This window comes from Carassius auratus, chromosome 27 (genome assembly GCF_003368295.1).
Source record: "Carassius auratus strain Wakin chromosome 27, ASM336829v1, whole genome shotgun sequence".
NCBI lineage: Eukaryota > Metazoa > Chordata > Actinopteri > Cypriniformes > Cyprinidae > Carassius > Carassius auratus.
In genome coordinates, this window is record NC_039269.1 from 22,364,269 (window position 1) to 22,384,829 (window position 20,561).

The window sequence follows — 20,561 nt, forward strand, 5'->3', positions numbered from 1 at the left end:
TTTCTCTCTTTTTCTATCCCTCTCTTTCCTTCCTGTAAAGCGCATTTTCCTTGTGAATCAAAGCCAAAATTTTGCTAGCAAGATACTTTCCCAGTAACATTTAGTTGATGATTTCCGTTCTCCCAAAATCTCTGCAGTTTCTGATTTATTTCTGATGATGTGAAATTACATTTCACAAAGCCTTTCTGTGCCGTTCACCCAATGCCACAAAACCCTTCTGTCATATCCAGAAATGGCTTAAAATCAATATTTCCACCATTTTTGCTACATTTCCTCAATGTAACATTATCGGCTTGCACATATTTTCCAGTACTAGCCTAGAACGATGCTCTTTGCAGTGCACTTGACTCACTGACTCCCTGTGACTGTTAACAACCAAACACCCTCGGTGGGGAGTGAATTCTGGGTATAATGGGAGCTCCATTGTTGAGCTGCTGATTCCAGACTTTTAAGTGAACACTCTGGATTCAGGCTCTTGGACGAGTATCTTTGATCTGAAGTTGTAAAGCTGTAATTTGCTCTGCTTTAAAAGAACCCCTAACTTTTATTATAAAAGATGAAATGAACCCGTACTCCCTGCCCTTTTAACTCTTTGTTGTACTGAAGGGCTTTTTCTCTGTCCTTCTTTTCAGACTGTCCCTCCTCTGAGGGGGCATGTGAGGTGAGTGAGTACAGTTTGGAAATGAGGGAGGGCGAATCTGAGGCTGCCGAGGTCTATCACGGCTCTGATCTGGATTGCACTGTGGGCAGTCTGCTCCCCGGCGCCACCTACAGCTTCCGCCTGCGTGCTGCCAACGAGGCAGGGGTGAGTGACAAATTAGGAATCTAATATCAAGAGATTCGCTGATGCCCTGTACTTACGCAGAACTACAGAACACATTTTCATTAACTAGTCAATGGGTTGCCATAACTAGTTGACTAGTCTGTCCAAAGGACTACTGCTAGGCTAACAGCATGCCAACATTTTCTCAGAGCTTATGTGATTCAGAATTTGTTTTTTGAAGCATCGCCACCAATAATGTTAATGCAAATTCATCAACCTAACAAACTGACCATCCCTACCTTTAATTTTATCGCATTACTTGTATAAACCAGACACTAATTATTTGAATCCATCTGGAATTAGATGATTCTGAGATACTAAGACAAAATTATGAGATAAATGTGATCTAAAAGTCCAAGCTAAGACAAATCGTTTCGACTGTCAAATTACTTTTGCCTCACAAATTCAACTGTTTTAAGTCATAAATGTAACTTTATCATAATTATGACTTTTCTTTTTGTAATATTGACTTTGTCATTATTTCAGCTGTTGTATTACAATTTCAATTCTGTATGTCTTTCTATGTCATTATTATGAATAACCAGAGCATGATTTTTTTTTTCTTATATAGCAGAAGTGGGCTTTCATAGATATCATAGATATCACTCCAGCTTCTTTTTTTTATCCTCTTTTAATCCTTTTCTCTGTTTACTTTCCATTGTTTGCTTGAGACAAACTCCCACAAGAGTTAAGGATTGATGTGTCTCGCAACAGATTGCAGTACTGGAAACATGCTTTGATTTCACAAGGATGTCTTGTTTGTTTTTCACATTTTATTTGGATAGAAATGAACTTAGTTGCATATGAACCATTTCATGTCATGTAGTGAATGTTAATTAGGCTCTTATCTTCTGCTTACAGTATGGACAATACTCTGAAGCAACAGAAATAACCACCGCAGCTGGTCCTCCTGGCCAGTGTGCGGCGCCATCCCTCGCGCTAATGTCCAATACCTGTGTGCTGGTCAGCTGGGAGGTAGTTTATCATATTAAAGCACACCCATTGTTAAAAGTACATGGGTTTTACATAAACACACTCAACAACACTGTCAGTTTTGACATTCAGATGAGCTGAATAATTAATTTATGGCTCTTTCAGAGTCCAGAGAGCTCAGGGGCCGACATCTCTGAGTACCGTCTGGAGTGGGGCCGAGAGGAAGAGCCCATAGAGCTGATCTACTGCGGCCCTGACACGCAGTGTGAGATCTCAGACCTGACACCTGCTACTCATTACTACTGCAGACTACAGGTATCACTGTCACTTAACACTTCTTTTCATTTGTTTAACACGTGTGGAATAAAGTATTGTTAATGTGAAGAGTTTAGGTGCGGCAATTTTACTAATTATATCTCTTTTACATTCATAATGTCTTTTTTAATGCCTGCTTTTGTTTACAAGGTGCCCTGGGAGTAGGAAAGTGTTAATAGCGCATTACTGCATAATGTTATTTTATTATATTCCAAAAAAAAGTATTGTGCGTCATTCTAGTGCAGTCTGAATCCAAGATTAGAAAACGTGAGTAAACTTTGGATAGATTTGTGTGCCGTATTTAGCGTAATTAGCATTTGCTCGTCTATTTTAGCATGTTTAATTGATTAGAGTAGTACAAGTGCGACAGGAAAATCTCGAAAGAACAATGAAAGTTGCCACTTCATTATCTGTATCATCGTGTGCAGTGAGGCCGTAAAAAAAAAGGTTGGAGTCATTATGCTTTAAATAAATGAGCTGGTGATACTCATGTCGAGATGATATTATGTGGCGAGGATTAACAGCGTAATTACTATAATCATTTTTATTAATTAGGAGATGTAGTCAAGCAGCTTAAAATATTTTACTGAATTGGATTAATATAAATGTTTATTAATATATATTTAAAAAATAGTGGTTGATGAACTAAAACAGATCCAATTTAAAGTTTTTTGTTGTTGTTGTTGTTTTTAAAGGTGGCATTTATCATTATTGCAGAACACATTAGGGCTGTCAGTGGGTTAAAATATTTAGCTGCGATTATTGCATTATTTTTAATAGTTAATGCACTTACACATTTAGTTCTTAAAAAAAGAAAGGACATTAAATAGCAGGCGTTTTTGCAATTACTAACTGTGTGGATGCCACAATAAAGTGTTGTTATTTGTCATTTACTGATCTTTGTTTAATTTATTTTATGAATAAACCAGTCATAACTATGAATTAAATACATGTGGAAAACTTTGACGGCTAACTTTTTCTCCCGTTTCAAGGCAGCGAATCAGGCAGGTGCAGGACCGTACAGTGATCATGTGAGCTGTCAGACCCCCGTCACCGTGCCCGACCCCATCTCAGTGTTGTGTGTACTTGAGCACGACCCTACAGAAAGTGGCGTCTACACACCTTCCACTTGCCTGGCTTTGAAATGGGATGAGCCCTGTAACAATGGCGCGGAGATCACATCTTACACTCTTAAACTGGGAGAGCAGCTCATCAGCCTGGGCACCAGCACCTGCTATGTGCTACAGAACCTACAGCCTGACAGTGAATACAGGTATGTAACACACACACACACACACACACACACACACACACATTATGACACCACCGTTCTGTTCACTAGATCACATTCATCTGCTGATGTATTTCTGCGATATGGGAAAACAGTGTTAACTAATAACTACTTAGCTTTCCAATTCCCTGTGATCCAGACTGCAGGGTGTAGTTACACTCCATCTCAGGTCTCATTTGCATTCTGCAAAGTTGTCCATATCAGGGAAGCATGACGCCATAACCACGTCACCTCCGCTGCCTGACTCCTCGCCCTGCCCTGGAGAACAGTGGGTAAACAGCAGCGTGTTAATGATGCTAATCTGAAGCTAATGAAAAGAGAAGGCCAGAGGGCAGAGTTTGTGTGTGTATCCACGAAGTGGCGACCATAACAGGACATCTATCCCTGCATGGGGCCTCCACTGCGCACAAATAAGTGTCTTCTTCAGCCGGCTTATGCAACCCATGTTTTTGTCTGAGAGCTTTGATTGTGGCCTTTAAATTAGAGATCTGCGTGGGACTGATTTTTCCAGTTTCACCCCACTTTCCTCTGACTCCTGCAGATTATTACCCGTCGTCCACCTGCTCTTCGCTTAATGATTATCTTCTTGTCTACTCCCACTCTATTTACACTGCCATTTAAAATGTTGGGGTCTGCACGATTTCTTTAACTTTTATTCAGCAAGGATGCATTAAATTGTTAAAGACAAGGGTAAAGACTCTTGTTACAGAAGATTTCTATTTCAAATAAATGCTGTTCCATATCAGCACCATGTCAGCATATTAGAAGGATTTCTGAAGGATCATGTGACACCGAAGACTGGAGTAGTTCAAATCTACAATCGGAAGAATGTTTTTAAAATAAATTGAACATCGAACATTTTAAATTGTAATAATATTTTTACAATATTATAATTTTTATTGTCATTTTGATTAAAAAAGGCAGCTTTCACAGGTATATGAGACTTTCAAAAGCTTTAAAGCAATACAAAAAAAAATCTTACTGACACTAATAGTTTTAACTCTACTCTAGGTCTTGTCACAGATTCTCAATATTCAGAGAAAATAACTAAGCACCATAAATTTACATTTTGAAAATTGACAATAAATGACACATCTTACTAAATTTGTAAACGCAAATTTAAACAATATGGTGGAATATTAAGCTTTAAATGTTGCTTACCTGGATTAAACTCTGTTTTGAAAATCTGGGTTGTAAATACTCTTTCAGAGAGAAAATAGACACTCTGTAGATTAGATTTTTTTTTTTTAAATAGATCGCTACAATCTTTTGTGTGTGTGTGTTTTAAATTTCACTTAGTATTCCCGCCATGTTCAGTATTCATGCGCAGAGAAGATCAGTGTTGATTTTCTAGTTATGGTTGACCTTTCCATTTCCACGTTGTCCATCTGTTGCATTTGTTGCTGTTGGACTTCCTCTTCGTTAGCATTCTCTGCCATGCATCATACCCCACGGTTTTATTTTTCCGACACTGTTCATGGAACAGTAGTAATATATATGGCCCACATTATTTATTTAATTAGTTTTTAATTTTTTTAATTTTTTTATTCATTGATTGCTTTTGGATTTTAGAAGCAAAGCCAAAGGCAGGAGTCCACTGCAGATTTCATTATCTGATAGCAGACCATCTCAGTAATCTCTTGCCAGTGTTCTGACTGGTCTAATAGCAGTGTTATTTACTCTGCTCATAGAAAGCCGCTGAGTTTCCTTATGCTCAGTATAGTTAATAGATTTTATTCAAACAAATGGGTTAGGATGGTAATGTCACACATTTGCTTTATGATCAGGGACTTAAATAATGAGAATCTTAAACATGGTTCCAGATAAAAGTGAAAATAAGATTTTGAATCTCAGATTTTTGATGTGGCCTAAGAATTTTAAACCCCACTGTATATGAATCAGGACCAGATATTTTTGGTCCAGGCCCGGCGTGAAGCAGACTGAATGGCCATTTGATTTCTCCTAGATCGATTATGTCTTTTGTCATTAGGGGCGTACAGACTAATGAAATCTCTTGTTTTGTTTTCAGTTAAATGTCAACCAAACAGCCTGGTGTTGTGAAAGAGCTGCTGTTAATTCCAGTCCAGACTCCCCAATGCTCCAATTTTTATTAAACCCAGAAATTGATTTTGGATCTATTTGATTTAATAATATGACGAAGCATTATCTTTGAATGATGGGCTTCTAAAACAAAGCACTTTCAGCCGACAAATATAAATTTGATTGAGCTCAGCGAGGTGAAAGTTAAGGAAGTTATTTGTATCCGCAAGTGAGCGAAACTCAGCATGACGTGGCTTATTACTTCTTATTATAGTGGCAGTGAGTGAGGAGATCGACCACGTCTCATTTCACATCAAGGCTGAGTCAGGTGGAGCTGGGTAAAATGAGTTGTATTTTCAAAAAGAAAAGCCTGTTTTAGCTGGATTTTGTAGTTGTTTTTTATTGTTGTAATAAATGAAAATGATATCATATATTAGTATTCATGAACATATGTGTGTCTAAATATATTTGTGTTGTGCCATAGAAATTCAATGAAGTGTTTCACATGATTAACAGCAAAGCAAGGGCACATCAGTTGGCCTGTTGATAAACGTGAAACCCCTTGCACTCCATTCATACATTCATATTCAGATGAAGCTGCTCATATGAGTGTCATCTGCTCACCTCCTGCATGAACGGCCGCTGTAAGTGACGTTCTTACACATGAACATGAATGAGTCTAGTATAGTGAGTCACATTAGCTCTGTTATTGATGATACCATGTGTCTCTGTTGACATTTGTTTTGTTTTGAAAACAAATACAAATCCACATGCTGTAATGTTCCAGTGCAGTTGCTTTACAGTAGTTCAGCGGTGACGTGAAGTTGCTTAGCTTTCTTGCTTTTTGATACAACAAAGAATGTTTACTTCATTTAATAGCGTTAAACTTTCTAGTAAAGCTAAACTTTTCATAGCTGCACTACAAGTTAAAAATGTATAACTGCATTGAAGATACTAAAAAGATCATTATGTTTTTAATGTGGGGGTGAAATGCTATTTCATGCATACTGAGTTTTTTACACTGTTAAAGAGTTGGATTCCCATGCTAAACATGGACAAAGTTTCAAAAATTAAGTTGTACGTTTGAAGGAGTATTTTTGTTCCCAAAATACTCCTTCTGGTTTGTCACAAGTTTCGGAAAGTTTTTTTCGAGTATGGCTCTGTGTGACGTTAGATGGAGCGGAATTTCCTTATATGGGTCCTAAGGGCACGTCTGCCGGAAGAGCTCGCACTCCCGTATAACAGAGCACTGAGAGGCTGAGCACAGACAATCACTGATCAGAACGAGAGCGTCGCGAAATGTCACAAAAGGAGTTTGTTTTTGGTTGCCAGGGCAAGACAACCCTGCACAGATTACCAAAAAAAAAACAGCATTAAGGGACCAGTGGATGGAGTTTATTTTTACAGAGCATCAACAGAGTTCATCTTAAGGATGATGCAATCCCAAGGAAAAAGGGTCACGATCGTGTGTTGGAACCGCAGGCGGTGAGTAAAACTGCTTAAAATATCTCTGCCTCCTTGTTAGTGCGTCCGCCTCCCATGCTGGAGACCGCGGTTCGAGCCCCGCTCGGAGCGAGTCGTTGCTGCTGCTGCTTTCGTTCAGTTTCAGCCTCTGGATAAGATTCTGGATCATAAATAAACGGCTGAATCTGACTGTTAGCCATGGTTTGTTTAGGATGATGGGTTTTCCCTCACGGTAATGTCACAGCTTCCAAACGCTCTCAACGCAAAAGCCTACTGGCGCTCGTGATTCTTTAGCTCCGCCCACACGTCACTCCTCCAGCCAGTCGTGTTTTTCCGGGAAAAAACGGTACAGACTATCTTTCTCTTATGAATATAATAAAACTAAAGACTTTTTGGAGTTATGAAGGATGCAGTACTACTCTATAGGTACTCAAGATTAACAGGATATTGAGTGAAAACGAGCATTTCACCCCCCCCCCCCCCCCTTTAATTATATCATTAAAACTGATTGTATGATTTATTTAATAATGATCAGGTTTTATGGGGTACTAAAATAATGAGGATTTCAATTCGGATGTAAGCATTAACACTGAACACCTTAGTGAAAATTCTAACTAAACATGCACTTATACACTCACAAAGTGATAAACCGATTATATTAAACAAAATATTTGTTTGTTCCACAAAAAAGAGATTTTTTTTTTTTTAACCTGCAACTAAAACAGTCAGGATTTCAGTTAGACACTTTTCTGAACACTGAACACTGTCTGTTGTATTAAAAATAAATAAAGCATACTAATACACTAAAACTTAGTCTAAGAAATATTAATAAAAATATTTGTTTAAATGCAAAATATTTGTTTGTTCTACAAACAAAATGCTTAATGTTTCAAAATGCTTCTTGGAACATTGAGTTTTGTTTTGTTTCTTTGTGTTAGGTTGTTGAGTTGTTTTGTTGTGTTGTGTTTTTTTTTGTTTTGTTTTTTTGTGATGTGTTGAGTTGTTTTTTGTTGTGTTGTGTTGAGTTGTTTTGTTTTGTTGTCTTGTGTTTTGTTGTGTTTTGCTTTGTTTTATTTAGTTGTGATTTGTTTTCTTTTGTGTGTGTTATTTTGTTTTTTGTTTGTTTTGATATGTTCTGTTTTGTTGATGTTCTCATCTCTCAAATGAGTCAGACATCCCAAATGCTACTGAGTGAGGACTTCTAGGAAAATGTGTGTGATTATTGTCTCTGCTCAAAGCTGGCATATGACGTGTTGCTGAAAGGTTTTGATGAAAGAGCAGGTTTATTAAGAATTACATTCTTAACAAGTTATTGATTTACGCCTCAAAGCTGCTTTGTCAGGAGGTCTTGTGGTAAAGGTCAGGTAAAGTCTATCATGCGGATCCTTGAAGCTTAATATCAGCTTGCTGCTGGCTCTTGTAATGCCTTGACTGTTGTGTTTTTTTTGTGACACACATGCACAAAAATGTAATTTATAGTAGCCACATTGAAAGACTACTTTTAAATAGTAAGGCAGAATTTCCTACTGAGCCCATCAGTCACACTGCTCTATCTGATGGTAGTCAGGGGTTTTCAGTCTTTAGGCTTTTTCTTTCTGTATATCATGTAGGAATAGTAGGAGTGACGGAAATCTTATTTACCCTTACTGTGATATAAAATCATTATAGACAGTAATTGGGATATATCATTGTAGTTTTGGTGGGAATTCAGCAGAAATAAATGGATGATGATGCTTGTTTTTATAATACAGAAGATAAAATATTTTTACATAACATAAAGCAGTCCTGTTCACCGATAGCAGCACAGATAAATAGAAATGCTACATCTGTAGCAGTTTACACATTTCTAGCTCTGCACCATATTCTGGCCCTGATGTGCATGTTTTAAATGAGACTCTCTGTGCTGTGTCAGTTTGCAGATTCAGGCAGTGAATGAGATTGGTGCCAGTTCTTTCTGCCCTCCCCTGCTGGCCCGGACCAGGCCGCTGCCCCCTGTCCCGCCCCGACTGGAGTGCACTGCCGCTGGACCCCAGAGCCTCAAACTCAAGTGGGGAGACAGCAGCAATGCCAAGAGCCTGCTCGGAGAAGAGATGGTCTACAACTTGCAGATGGAGGACAAGAACAGAAGGTCAGTTCATCTCGATTACACCTAATAAATGACAATAGATGCACCGCTAAGAGAGAAATTTAATTCATTTTCAAAGTGCACTGTAAGCAATAATGTAATTTAGTCAAGGTGAACTGTCATTAGATGGCAGCAAAATGTTGGCATGACAGGTATATAATTTATTTGTAAACTTTTTACCTTGTGTGTTTTTTTTAGTTGATAACAGCTCAACAAATGAAAGCTGTCATACTATAGAAATGATTGATTTGAGTTGTAATTAATGTTAAAGGTCTTTAGGCTTTACTATTATAGACATACCTGTATATTGGCCAGGCCACTGCATTTTTAACATCCCCAAGTTTCAGTTTGGCTTACATCCCAATTTAATTGTAACTGTTGATTGTTTGCTTTGGCAAAGTGGCATTTTGGCAGTATTTGTGAGTGGGCAACAGGCCTGACAGATGGGCATTTAATAGAAAATAAAATTAATTCCCAACCGACACTGTCGGAAATCCTTTGCGTTAGACCAGTTAATTTTCTCATTATTTTAATGATTCTCTTTAGCCAGTAACAGTTTTTCTACAAGGGGAGACATGATTAAAGCATTCATCTTTTTATTTTATTTTTAAATTTGAACATAGAAAGTCTATTGATACTATTGAAGAAAAATAGTCACATTGTGAAATATTATAAAGTATAAAGTACAATATAAAGTAACTAGTTTTCTATTATAATAGAGTTAAAAAAAATTATGTTGTAAACATTTGTGCCGATTAATGTTTTTGAGGAAACTATTGTTTCACGATTCTCTTAGTTATGTAACTTTGAAATTGTTCTTTGTGTCAGAACGCTGGAGTTCGTCAGAAATAGAACGGGGCATCAGTTTACTGTCATGGATTTGTTGTCGTGTTGAATGCAACCACTGCAAGAGAACATCACTGGGTTCTATTTCCTCTTGTCAAATTGTGCCGCTCGCCTCTGGTGTAGATGCTTAGAGCATAAGAATGAAAAGACCGAGCGATTCGACCAATCAGCTGAAAGCAGCGTTTCAGTTCCGCCCACAAGTGCGAATGAAATATTGAAGCCATAAACTGAAATGATCAAACTGTACACGGACCAACTGTCTTGTCCATGTTCTCTCACTTGAATCCTCCAGTCTTGAGTCTTGACATGGCGGGAGGGGGCAGAGACGTGATCAAATTTAGCTACATTCATTGTGGGACATTAATGAAATTGCATGAATTAAAATGCAATCGTAAGTGTCTTGACTGTGAGTGTTAATGCAATTAAGAAAAATAGCATTTGAATGATGATCTTGCCACAATTTTAGCTTGAACATGTTATACATATTGAATAATTTCTGTAATGCATTTTCATTTTCATTTTGCAACTTATAAAGCGTTAAAATTAGTATTCATTTTACATATTAAAACTAATGTATAAAATGGCAAATGAAAATTGTCATTTAATTTTCATTTTCATTTTGCAACAAACGTTGCACAAATGTATCGGAAAATGTAAATGTAAATACAGAATGCATTGCCATTTTACATATTGCATTGTCCTTTTGCATATTACATTCAAAATTGAATGTTGCTACCCATATGCTTCCATACGAGCAGAACCATCAGCGTTCATTTATATTTCTACGTGACTCCCTACAACACAACTCTGATCTCGCCATCTAGTGGTCTGTTATTGATACAACCACAACTGCTACAATCGATAACGGAAGGCTCAAGTGGGTACTGTGAGTCATTTTGAGGTAATTAATTTGTCAAATTAATATTTTGTACTCAGTTATTTAAAATTAAATTACATCTATGCATTTAGCAGATGCTTTTATCCAAAGCGACTTACAGTGCATTCAGGCTATCAATTTTTACCTATCATGTGTCCCCGGGGAATCGAACCCACAACTTTGCGCTTGATAGCGCAATGCTCTACCAATTGAGCTACAGGAACACTATTTAACGTTTCTTATCAGTCAAGTGGCTGCATGATAAGCAGGCAAATTATACATTGAGTAAAGTGTATCAGACTACAGAGGTTATTTTACAAAAATACGTCTTTGATCACTAATGCCCGTGTAGTGGCGTTTCACACAGAGGATAAAAACGTTCAGCAAACTATTTTGATTTCACAACATTCTTGAAAGTTACAAAATGAAATGTCGTAGTCATAAACAGAGGGCTAACAATTGGTAGCATAATGTCCCCTTGACTTTGTGTTAGTCCTGATCAAATTACTGCGTTAAACATATTTACTAAAGGCCTGAGATCCAATTGTCATCATCAGTGTGCATTAGAGTGTTCTTTTTTTGTTGCTATGTTAACAATGATTGATTCAGCTGCTTAATCAAAATTAGAAGCCAACTGAACAGTCAGGACAGACTAGATTCAGCATGGCTCTGAAATGGACTTGTAATCGTTCTGCTTTACACATTTTATTTCTGGTCAGATTGCCATAGTAACCAAAGATGTACTATCCATCGAACCAACAACAGAAGCTACTGTATCAGAGCACTTCTCTGTGGACTCTCCTCTCGTTCTTGTTTTCTTACTCTTTGAAAAACCCTTTCTTCTGGAGTTTGTTGTAATTCAGGAGGTGATCTGTTACTGCCTGTTGGAGCTGGACTTGCACAAAAGACTGTGCTTAGTACTATTCCTTTTTATGCACATAAAAAGCGATCAATCCTAGCCAGCATTCCAACACAGACTTGGATGATGAAGAGAGTTCGACGGGCTGAAGTGAGAATATTAAACGTGAACTTCTGGTCAATGGTCCGTTACCTGCATCTTATTAGTCAGACATCGAGCTGGCAGGAATTTCTTGAGATTGGCAAAATGTCCTTAAATAGCAGCTGCTGCTTTGTTCTCTGTTTTGACCCGAGTTGTTTGTGTAAAAACTGATGGTGCTGAGGATACCCAGAGCTCACTGCCAATACCTGAAATTTCTACTTAATTTATTGTAATTGAGACCAAAAAAAGGTTAAATCAAATTATGAAAGCCTGGGGCTGGTCTACAATGTCATTACGTCCTTTGTTTGTCTTAGAAACACACAAATGTGCCTAAAAGAGCATTCTTTAACATTTTGTTGTTGTTTAATTTAACTTCTTTTTTTCTTCCAGACAAATGTAGCTCATCTTTAAAACTGGTAACAATTGTTAACTAAAATCGACAAAGCAGTTAATAAGATTAATTGTTTGGATGTTAAAAATGGATATCCACTACCATTAAAAACTTTAAAAAGTACTTTTTTCCAGAAATTAATTAAAGGCTGTATTTGATTGATTAAAAACAATAAAGACTTGTACATTATTACAACAAAAAAATAAGTAATATAAATGCTGTTCTTTTGAACTTTCCATTCATAAAAGAATCCTAAAAATAATGACCGTTTACTAAAAAATATTAAGCAGCACAATGGTCTTCAACATTGATGATAATTAAAAATTCTTGATCATGAAATCAGCATATTAGAATGATTTCTGAAGAATCATGTGATTACTAAAGATTGGAGACTGGAGCCAAGTTGAAATAAAACACCATGTTTATGTTTTAGGTTTGTCACAATCTACAGAGGCCCAAGCCACACATACAAGGTACAGCGACTGAATGAGTCGAGCAGCTACTGTCTCAGGATTCAAGCTGTGAGCGAGGCAGGAGAGGGCCTTTTCTCTGAAGTACACACCTTCCATACGACCAAGTCTGTTCCTCCAGCTCTCAAGGGTAAAGTATATTTCTACAAGAATATTTGCACATTGTTTCACATGGCGTGTTCATGTTCTGGATGGGCACTTATTTGATGCTTATACAGCTAAACTTGTGTATAATCCTTTAGCTCCCAAAGTGGTACAGATGGAAGGGAATATGTGCGAGGTGAGCTGGGAGAGCATTCCACCAATGAGAGGAGACCCCATCATCTACATCCTACAGGTGCTGGTGGGCCGGGAGTCTGATTACAAACAGGTGAGATTCCATTTTTCATACCTGAAACACCTTTACTGTAGATTATGGCTGTTGATTAGCCAGTGAATTATATCTCATGTTTTTTTATTATTTATTTATTTATCTAACACCAAACACTTCATTGCATTCATAGTAAAATGCATATGTTATGACACAGGACAGAGATTTTATTAATATATCCAGACCTACAGGCAAAACGGAAAATGCACAAAGTTTCTTGCTAGACTTTGCAGTGCATTATTATTCAAGGAAAGGGAAAAAGATCAAGATGTCATCCCGCAGACTAAGTCTGAGATAGAAGCAGGATGATAGGTCTCTGTCCTCTGCCTGAGACTCTTAGTATTCTGCTACTGATGTTGATGCTTCTGCTGATGGCTTGATAGAGACCAACAGCCAGCTCATCTATCATGCTTCATACAGTTGAAGGAAACAACAGCATGCATTTCAAATTTGTCTTATTAATCTGTCAGGTTACTTTTCATTTGTTGTTGTGATTTGGAGAAATTCGAATAATACAGGAAAACAGGACACAAGTTTAGCCTGATGAAACTATTGAACTTGTCTTTTTAAGAATCAGTGGCTTTTGTGACAGTGGTGTGCAAGTCCCTGGTTTGCCTCAGAGAGAGGATTATCATCATTCACTGCACAAGTGACATTATTGCACATTTTTGTCTGCCCGCTTATAAATGTGCCGTCATTTTGCTTTTAATGGTCACATTAGTAGATCAGTCTGTGAATCATAAATCCACTGACTGGTTGTGAAGGCCACAGGGTCTCTCTGGGGAGTTGTCCAGAGCAAGCCAATCAGATCCTTTCCTTCCTTGGGATATTTTTCTGTTTGGGGCACAAACGCTGCTGTTCTAATGTTTAATGTAGCTGGCATGGCTCCTATTACTGCGTTAATGTGCTCCTTGTCCTGTGAGCTGTTAAAATGGATGTGAGAAGTGAGGAGTGTGTTGTTTGCATGTAAAGAGAAGCAAGGGTTTAATGGGAGCAGATGTCATCTGCTGTTTGCTTTGGTTGTAGGGTGTCTGTGTTAACTCGTAACTGGAATATGTCTCCATTTCGCCATGTAAACACATGTGAAATTTACAGAACAACCAGGGACCCAGTACAAATCCTGTGTGCATCTCAGATCATTTTCACCCAGATAATGCATGTTAACCATACCTTTTTTTTCCCCAAAATTCAACACATTTTTCTTTTATATATATATATATATATATATATATATATATACATATATATATATATATATATATATATATATATATATATATATATATATATATATATATATATATATATATATATATATATATATATATATACATAAATGGATATTCAATTTGAGATGTGTTAGATACAAGTAACAGTTTTATTAAATTAGATTTATTTTATATTAATAACTAAAAACAACAATAATAAAAAGTGTACAAATAAAAGAAGTGAGCAGGAATAATTAATCATGATGTGTATAAAGTATTGAAAACATGGAAGCTAAGTGATACAAATAGTGAAGACAGTTTATGACTTTATACAAAATATCATCACTCATGGACCTGAATAAACAGTTGTTTTGTTGCATTTTATTTATTTATTTTGTTCTATATTAGATTCAGTTTTCTTTTGTCTGCTCAGAAGTAATTGGCTTGTTTTTGGCAACTTTCATTAACGGAGACCATTGCCATCTCCGTTTTACATGCTCTTCTGAACTCAAATGGCATCCGTTTCATTCCTCTCTGCAAATGGAAATCGAAAAATGAAATAGTAGCTGTCAAAAGGGGTTGCTAGAAACGACTTGTATGAAGTTTATCTTTTTTAATGCATTATACTGCTGATAGGAACAGTTTCCAAATGTATTTGCTTAGCATATGTATTTCTTTGATGCCTTATTGTTTTTTTTTTTTTTACAAATGTAGCCAGTGTCTGGTGTGTGCTGGAAGCTGAATTCTTCTTTTCCTTATTGAAATCAAGTATTTAGTTCTCTCTGGATCTTTTGTACAAGCAATAGGTATTTGGAGGGGGGAAAAGACTATTCCAGCTTTTCTAAACCGATCGTGCCGTGGCACTTTATCCATCCATCTGGAATAAACAATGATCTTCATGTTTAAATCCTGGCTTTGCTGTGCTATTAGAGTTGCATGGTGATATACATTTCCATGTTTGTTGAATGTTTCATGCATGTCACTAAGACCAAGTGACAAACTGTCCTGAAATGGCTGTTGGTGGCAAACTGCCTCAGTAAATATTTTAGAAACATTTGATGATAATGACCTTTTAAAAAAGGGTATCACCTTTGGTTTCGGAGGTTACCCCAACTCCAAATGTTTCTTGGATTATATACACGTTTTCATTAACCTTTTGAGCAAGAAGTAACAGATGTGCTTTTGTCAGTTTTTTTAGTTTCCATCTGCTATCAGTGCTTCAACCGTAACATAATGAAGTGACGAGAATGCTTTTTGTACACAAAGAAAACAAAAAATAAATACGGTGCCACAAGGTTGCGCTGTTTTCTGTCAAATCAAAGTGTAAATATATGTTACAAAAAAAAACATGTCCTTGTGGCGTAGCTGATACTGAAGAGCATACGCTGTCTGCATTCAGCTCATATTCTCCAAAAGGGTGCTACAGTGATGTGGAGAAAAAACGGTAGACGAATTGTTGAATAAAGTCATTATTTTTGTTTTCTTCGTGTACAAAAGGTATTCTTAATTTATTCATAATGTTACGGCTGGCAGATGGACTATTCTGACGATGTCTTTCATACTTACTTGGACCTCGACAGTCAATGGGACAGTCACAAGCCTCCCGGTTTTCATCCAAAATATCTTAAATTGTGTTCCGAAGACGAACTAAGGTTTTACGGGTTTGGAACAACATGGGTGTAAGTAATTGATGACAAAATTGTAGATTTGGGGTGGAGTATCCCTTTAAGACTTCTCTTTATTCCTTAGTAAATGTTTCATTCAGCAGCTTTGTGAACAGGTTTTAAGAGAAAAGTCTTAGCTAAAATTTTTTACTACTATTTAGGAGAACTCTTAGAGGTAATATAAAATGTTTTGTGAACACCAGCCCAGATTTCGTATCTAGACTCTTTTTCGTACCTTTCGAGGTTTTGTGGCATATGTTAACACACTACAGGATATGAGAGCCCGGACTTCTATTAGGAATGAACCGTACTAACCACTATCTGTGATACTGGCACAGCAAGACATCCATCCAAAGCCACCCCTATGCTCTTACTTTAATAAATGTTGAGATCTCTCCAATATACTTTTTTGGAACTATATTTTATCCTGAGAGATTCAATCACTGGTTTAATTACATGTTACATAATTACATTTAGTTACATTTATTTGTATTGAATCCTAATAGTATTATTTTATTATCATTATTATTTGTGTTAATATTATTAATTATGCTATTATACACTGACTGTGTGTGTGTGTGTGTGTGTGTGTGTGTATTTATACAGACATACACACACACACACACGCACATATATATGCAGTATAAACATATACATATCTATTCATAGTAGTAGTGATAATAATAAAATTAAAAAATTATTATATTCATATAATGTCAGTTAAAATTTTAGCAATTTTGCTGTGTGTTTGTTCATTTTATTTATTTTCATCTTAAACTGATCTTTTTATTTTATTTCAGTTACCTTTTATGCAAGTAACAATTTTGTAACAGTTTTAATTTTAGTTAAATATAATAACCCTGATAACGAACTTCTCATTTTAAACCACAGAAACGGTGGCCACCTCTATAGTTTACATGATTTGAAAATGTTGAAATTATAACTGCAATTATTTTCTTAGTCGTACGGAACCTGGAATATAAACAGTTCTTGATGGTGTCCAGTTGGACATGTTTTACTCAGTCTGAGAATATGAAGCTACATTTCTCACAAACATTCTCTTTCTCTTTCAGTTATATAAGGGAGAAGACACAAGCTTCCAGATATCTGGCCTGCAGAACAACACAGACTATCGCTTCCGTGTGTACGTGTGTCGGCGGTGTCAGGACAGCACACAGGAGCTGTGTGGCCCTCTCAGCCCTTCCTCGCTCTTCACCCTGCGGCGCACGGAGCTCACCCTACCCGGAGAGCTCAACTCCCCCGATACCCTGAAGCCCAGCGGCATGTTCGCCACGGACGAACGCTTCGCGGCGGCCTTAGTCGGGGCTTTCGCGGTCCTGTCTTTCATCATCGCTTTTGTGGTGCAATACTTCTTCATGAAGTGAAAATACAGAAAAGAACGCAGAACCAGCAGCCAGCCAAGGGAAAAAAAAAACAAAACAAATGTTTTGAGAAACACACGAACACTTAAAGTATGCATCCGACGCGACGTACTGTGGGCTGAGTATGTTATACAGGCTCTCTTCTTGTCTTTCGTTCTCTTTTTTTCTCTCTCTCTCCCTCTTGCCCTCTATGATGCCTTCCAGCCTGCCTGTGCATCGCTGTGCCACTCACTCTTTCACAGCGTGTGGATTTTGCTCTGAACTCTTCGGGGAAGCGAAACCACATCATCAAGCCTTACGAAGAGTTGCGCAACAGCCTGTTTTTGCATGCTTTATTTTTTTATCCCTTTAAGTGTACGTATATGGGAGGAAAATGTATCTGTATTTTTTACCGCATTCATGGCCTTTCTTTGTTTTATCTGAGTGTCCATTTGTTTCTCAGCCATATATATATATATATATATACACACACAAGTTACATAGCTTTATCGTGACGTAACACCCACAGTTCACCCAGTGCCGTTTTTTGATACATAATCACGTGATGTTCACATTTTGCTTGTAATGTCACAGTACGCATCACCACGACCCTTCTCAGAAACACAAAATACTGTTACCGTAGTAAGGCTGTTGTAACCCCCCCCCCCCTGCATTTAAGCTGCCAAAGCAAGTTGCAATCCAAGTGTGGTTTAAGTGATGCTGCTATTGTGTGTTTATTTTTCCTATGAACGGAATCGGTTATCTAATATATAGAGACATAAATATAAATCTATAAGAGCTATTGTAATATAAGTAACAATGAGTTTGAAGCAGATCTCTCTGTTCACAATCTATGGTGCTTTATCTGTGGTCAGTAGTGGTGGCGGATAAGGGTGAGGGAAGTTAAACGCCTCCCTTTGCCACCACACACCCCTCTTTCTCTGGCCATCTAGTCCTAAGGTGCAGTGACACAGGGCTATTTCCTCGCCTTCTCGCCCCCACCCGGATGACTTTGGCTAGGCTTATGTCGCCCTCTCAGACTGACTTTGGGCTCTGTGTGGTGTCTGTAGATCCAGGGAGTCACAATACCCAGTGCGTAGCTGTGAATGGCGTTCATCGCCCATCGTGTTCCCGTGACCCGTCGTTGTGTGTTTCATCTTCTCGGAATCCGTGAAAGCCAGTTGGACATTTCCAAGGTGCTTCATATCAAGGTTATTGTCGAAAGCAGCAGTGAGTTCCTCCACCCGCTGCGCCATGCCAAAACAGCCTGATGTGTTCGCGGTGCATCTTTAGCCAAGGAAAAAAGGTACAAACCAGCAGTTCCCGTCGATCCAAAGAGTTTCTCCCACGTTACGCTTGCAGAACAGTTAGGAGGTTTCTAAAAAGGAGAACTGCATGGAGAAGAGCTTCTTCTCCTTGACTGAGAGCCTGTATTTGTACCTCAGGGACATGGACTTTTTAGAGGTCAAGAAGTAAATACTATGTTTCTGAGAGGGTGCTGCGAAAACACTAAACGTCGCCGAATGATTCTGATATTGCTGTCATCTGTAGCATCATTCCGTTGCATCTGCAGTTTTAAATGCATTTATTTGATCGGTTTTCTCACCTAAGCTGTGCCTTGCTCTAGTTGTTTCGTAAGCAAATCGTTTACTAGCTCAGAATACCTTTGCCAAAGTTAATGGGAAAGTAAGGTATCATTCTTTAGGGTTATTTATACTATCTATTGCATACAGTACTTTAAATGGCAATTAAAGTGCAATCTTCATTTATTTATTTTTCAAGAAATTAAGAGATGTAGCTATGTACTATTATTCTCTCTCTCGCTCTCGTAGCATGATTTTATTTTTCTCTTTTTTTTCAGTTATTTGTATCGTAGATTAACGATTAAGGCCAGCATTCCTTTCCTTCATAATTCTGGTTATGTTTATGTCTTTCATTCATTGGGAACATGTAGCATGTACCATGCTGAAACATTTATGTATAACCAAATGCCTGTTCATCTCCTGTCAGAAAGTGCCGAACTCCAGCTAGTTGTCTTCTCATAGAGAACTGTAGCGAATGTTTGATCTGTTTACTACTTTATTTTGTGAGCGTGTAATGGGACGTACAGTATGTAGCTACATTTCGGCATTGCTAAAAAGAGTGTTCTGACACTTATGTTATCTTACTGTTTGCCAAAGCGGAGGCTTGTTCACTTTTATGTTGCTTTTTGTTGTTATTTAAAGGGTTCCTTGAGAAATCCTTTGTGACACTAGAACATCATTTCTTGAAAAGGAAAAACATAGGTTTAAGTTAAACTTCATCTGTGACTACACTTTTTTTTTAGTAGTGAAAATTGTTCCATTTATTTGAATAATCCTTCTGAAGTGAAATCTTACATGCCGTTTCACACCGAAAGGAAAGCAAAACAATCAAAACTGTTTTGAGGCAAGAGACATTTCTCATTTCCTTTTATTTTCCATACATGTCATAGCGCAATAGTGAATTTATTCCAGTATTTTTGCTATATATAGAGATATATAGATATAGTATGACAACTAACAGAAATGAAGCACTTTTTAAAGCGAAACATTAATCTTTATTAGATTTATCTTGATAAAACTGTATTTCCTAGTCATTGTTGCTATTGCTTTCAAATCAAGGCTATCATGCAGTCAGAAATGTCTGTAAAACACATTTAGTGAAAAGTCTGAGAGTCCATTGGCATCCTTTGTAATGTTAGGTTTTTTATTATAATTATTTTAAGTGTTTTTTTTTTTTTTTGGTTTTCTTTTGCCCATTATGTTCAAGTAGTATTTGGGCGATTTCAATTTTTATACATTTTCTTTTAATTATTTTTTCCTTTTCATATTGGTCCTTGTAAAATTTCAAAAGAACAGCTTCTTTTTTTTTTTTTTTTTTTTTTTTTTTTGGCCCAAGTACAATTTTGTATTTTTATATTGTATTTTATTTCGGTTTTATTTGTGCTCTTTTTTTATATATATATATGAAAATGAATTTGAACATGATGTTTGGAGATCGGACAGCTCTCAGTCATCCCAGAAAAATGTATAGAACCATAAGTGTATTCAAATATTTTCCAAAAAAAAAAAAGTATATGTATTTTTACCTCACAGATTAAAGAAAAAAAAAGGAAAGATATATAAAACATTCCAGGGTTGTCATGATCTAAAATTTTTAAAGTCATACATTTTTCTCGTATTGTAAATGTTAGACAATTTCATATGCTTATATATAAAAGAAACTGCCATATCAATGTTAATGTATAGATTTTTGCAAATACTACCCTATGTATGTAAGACTTAACTGTATCTGTAGCTTGTATGTAATATATTTATACCCAATAAATGTTTTAATTTTTTCGGACAAATTGTATTTTGTAC

General features: G+C 36.9%; 1 protein-coding gene across 1 annotated transcript in view; it reads left to right on the forward strand.

Moving 5' to 3' along the window:
* The window catches only part of fndc3ba (fibronectin type III domain containing 3Ba), a 136,124-nt gene extending 115,580 nt beyond the window's left edge, over positions 1 to 20,544 (forward strand). Inside the window, exons 19-26 of the mRNA XM_026206684.1 lie at positions 633 to 805; positions 1,685 to 1,798; positions 1,922 to 2,071; positions 3,064 to 3,344; positions 8,779 to 8,994; positions 12,539 to 12,705; positions 12,818 to 12,945; positions 16,891 to 20,544. Of these exons, the coding sequence (XP_026062469.1) occupies positions 633 to 805; positions 1,685 to 1,798; positions 1,922 to 2,071; positions 3,064 to 3,344; positions 8,779 to 8,994; positions 12,539 to 12,705; positions 12,818 to 12,945; positions 16,891 to 17,202 (1,541 nt within the window). The 3' untranslated portion in view covers positions 17,203 to 20,544. The remainder of the gene's footprint in view (positions 1 to 632; positions 806 to 1,684; positions 1,799 to 1,921; positions 2,072 to 3,063; positions 3,345 to 8,778; positions 8,995 to 12,538; positions 12,706 to 12,817; positions 12,946 to 16,890) is intronic.
* Positions 20,545 to 20,561: the final 17 nt, after the last annotated feature.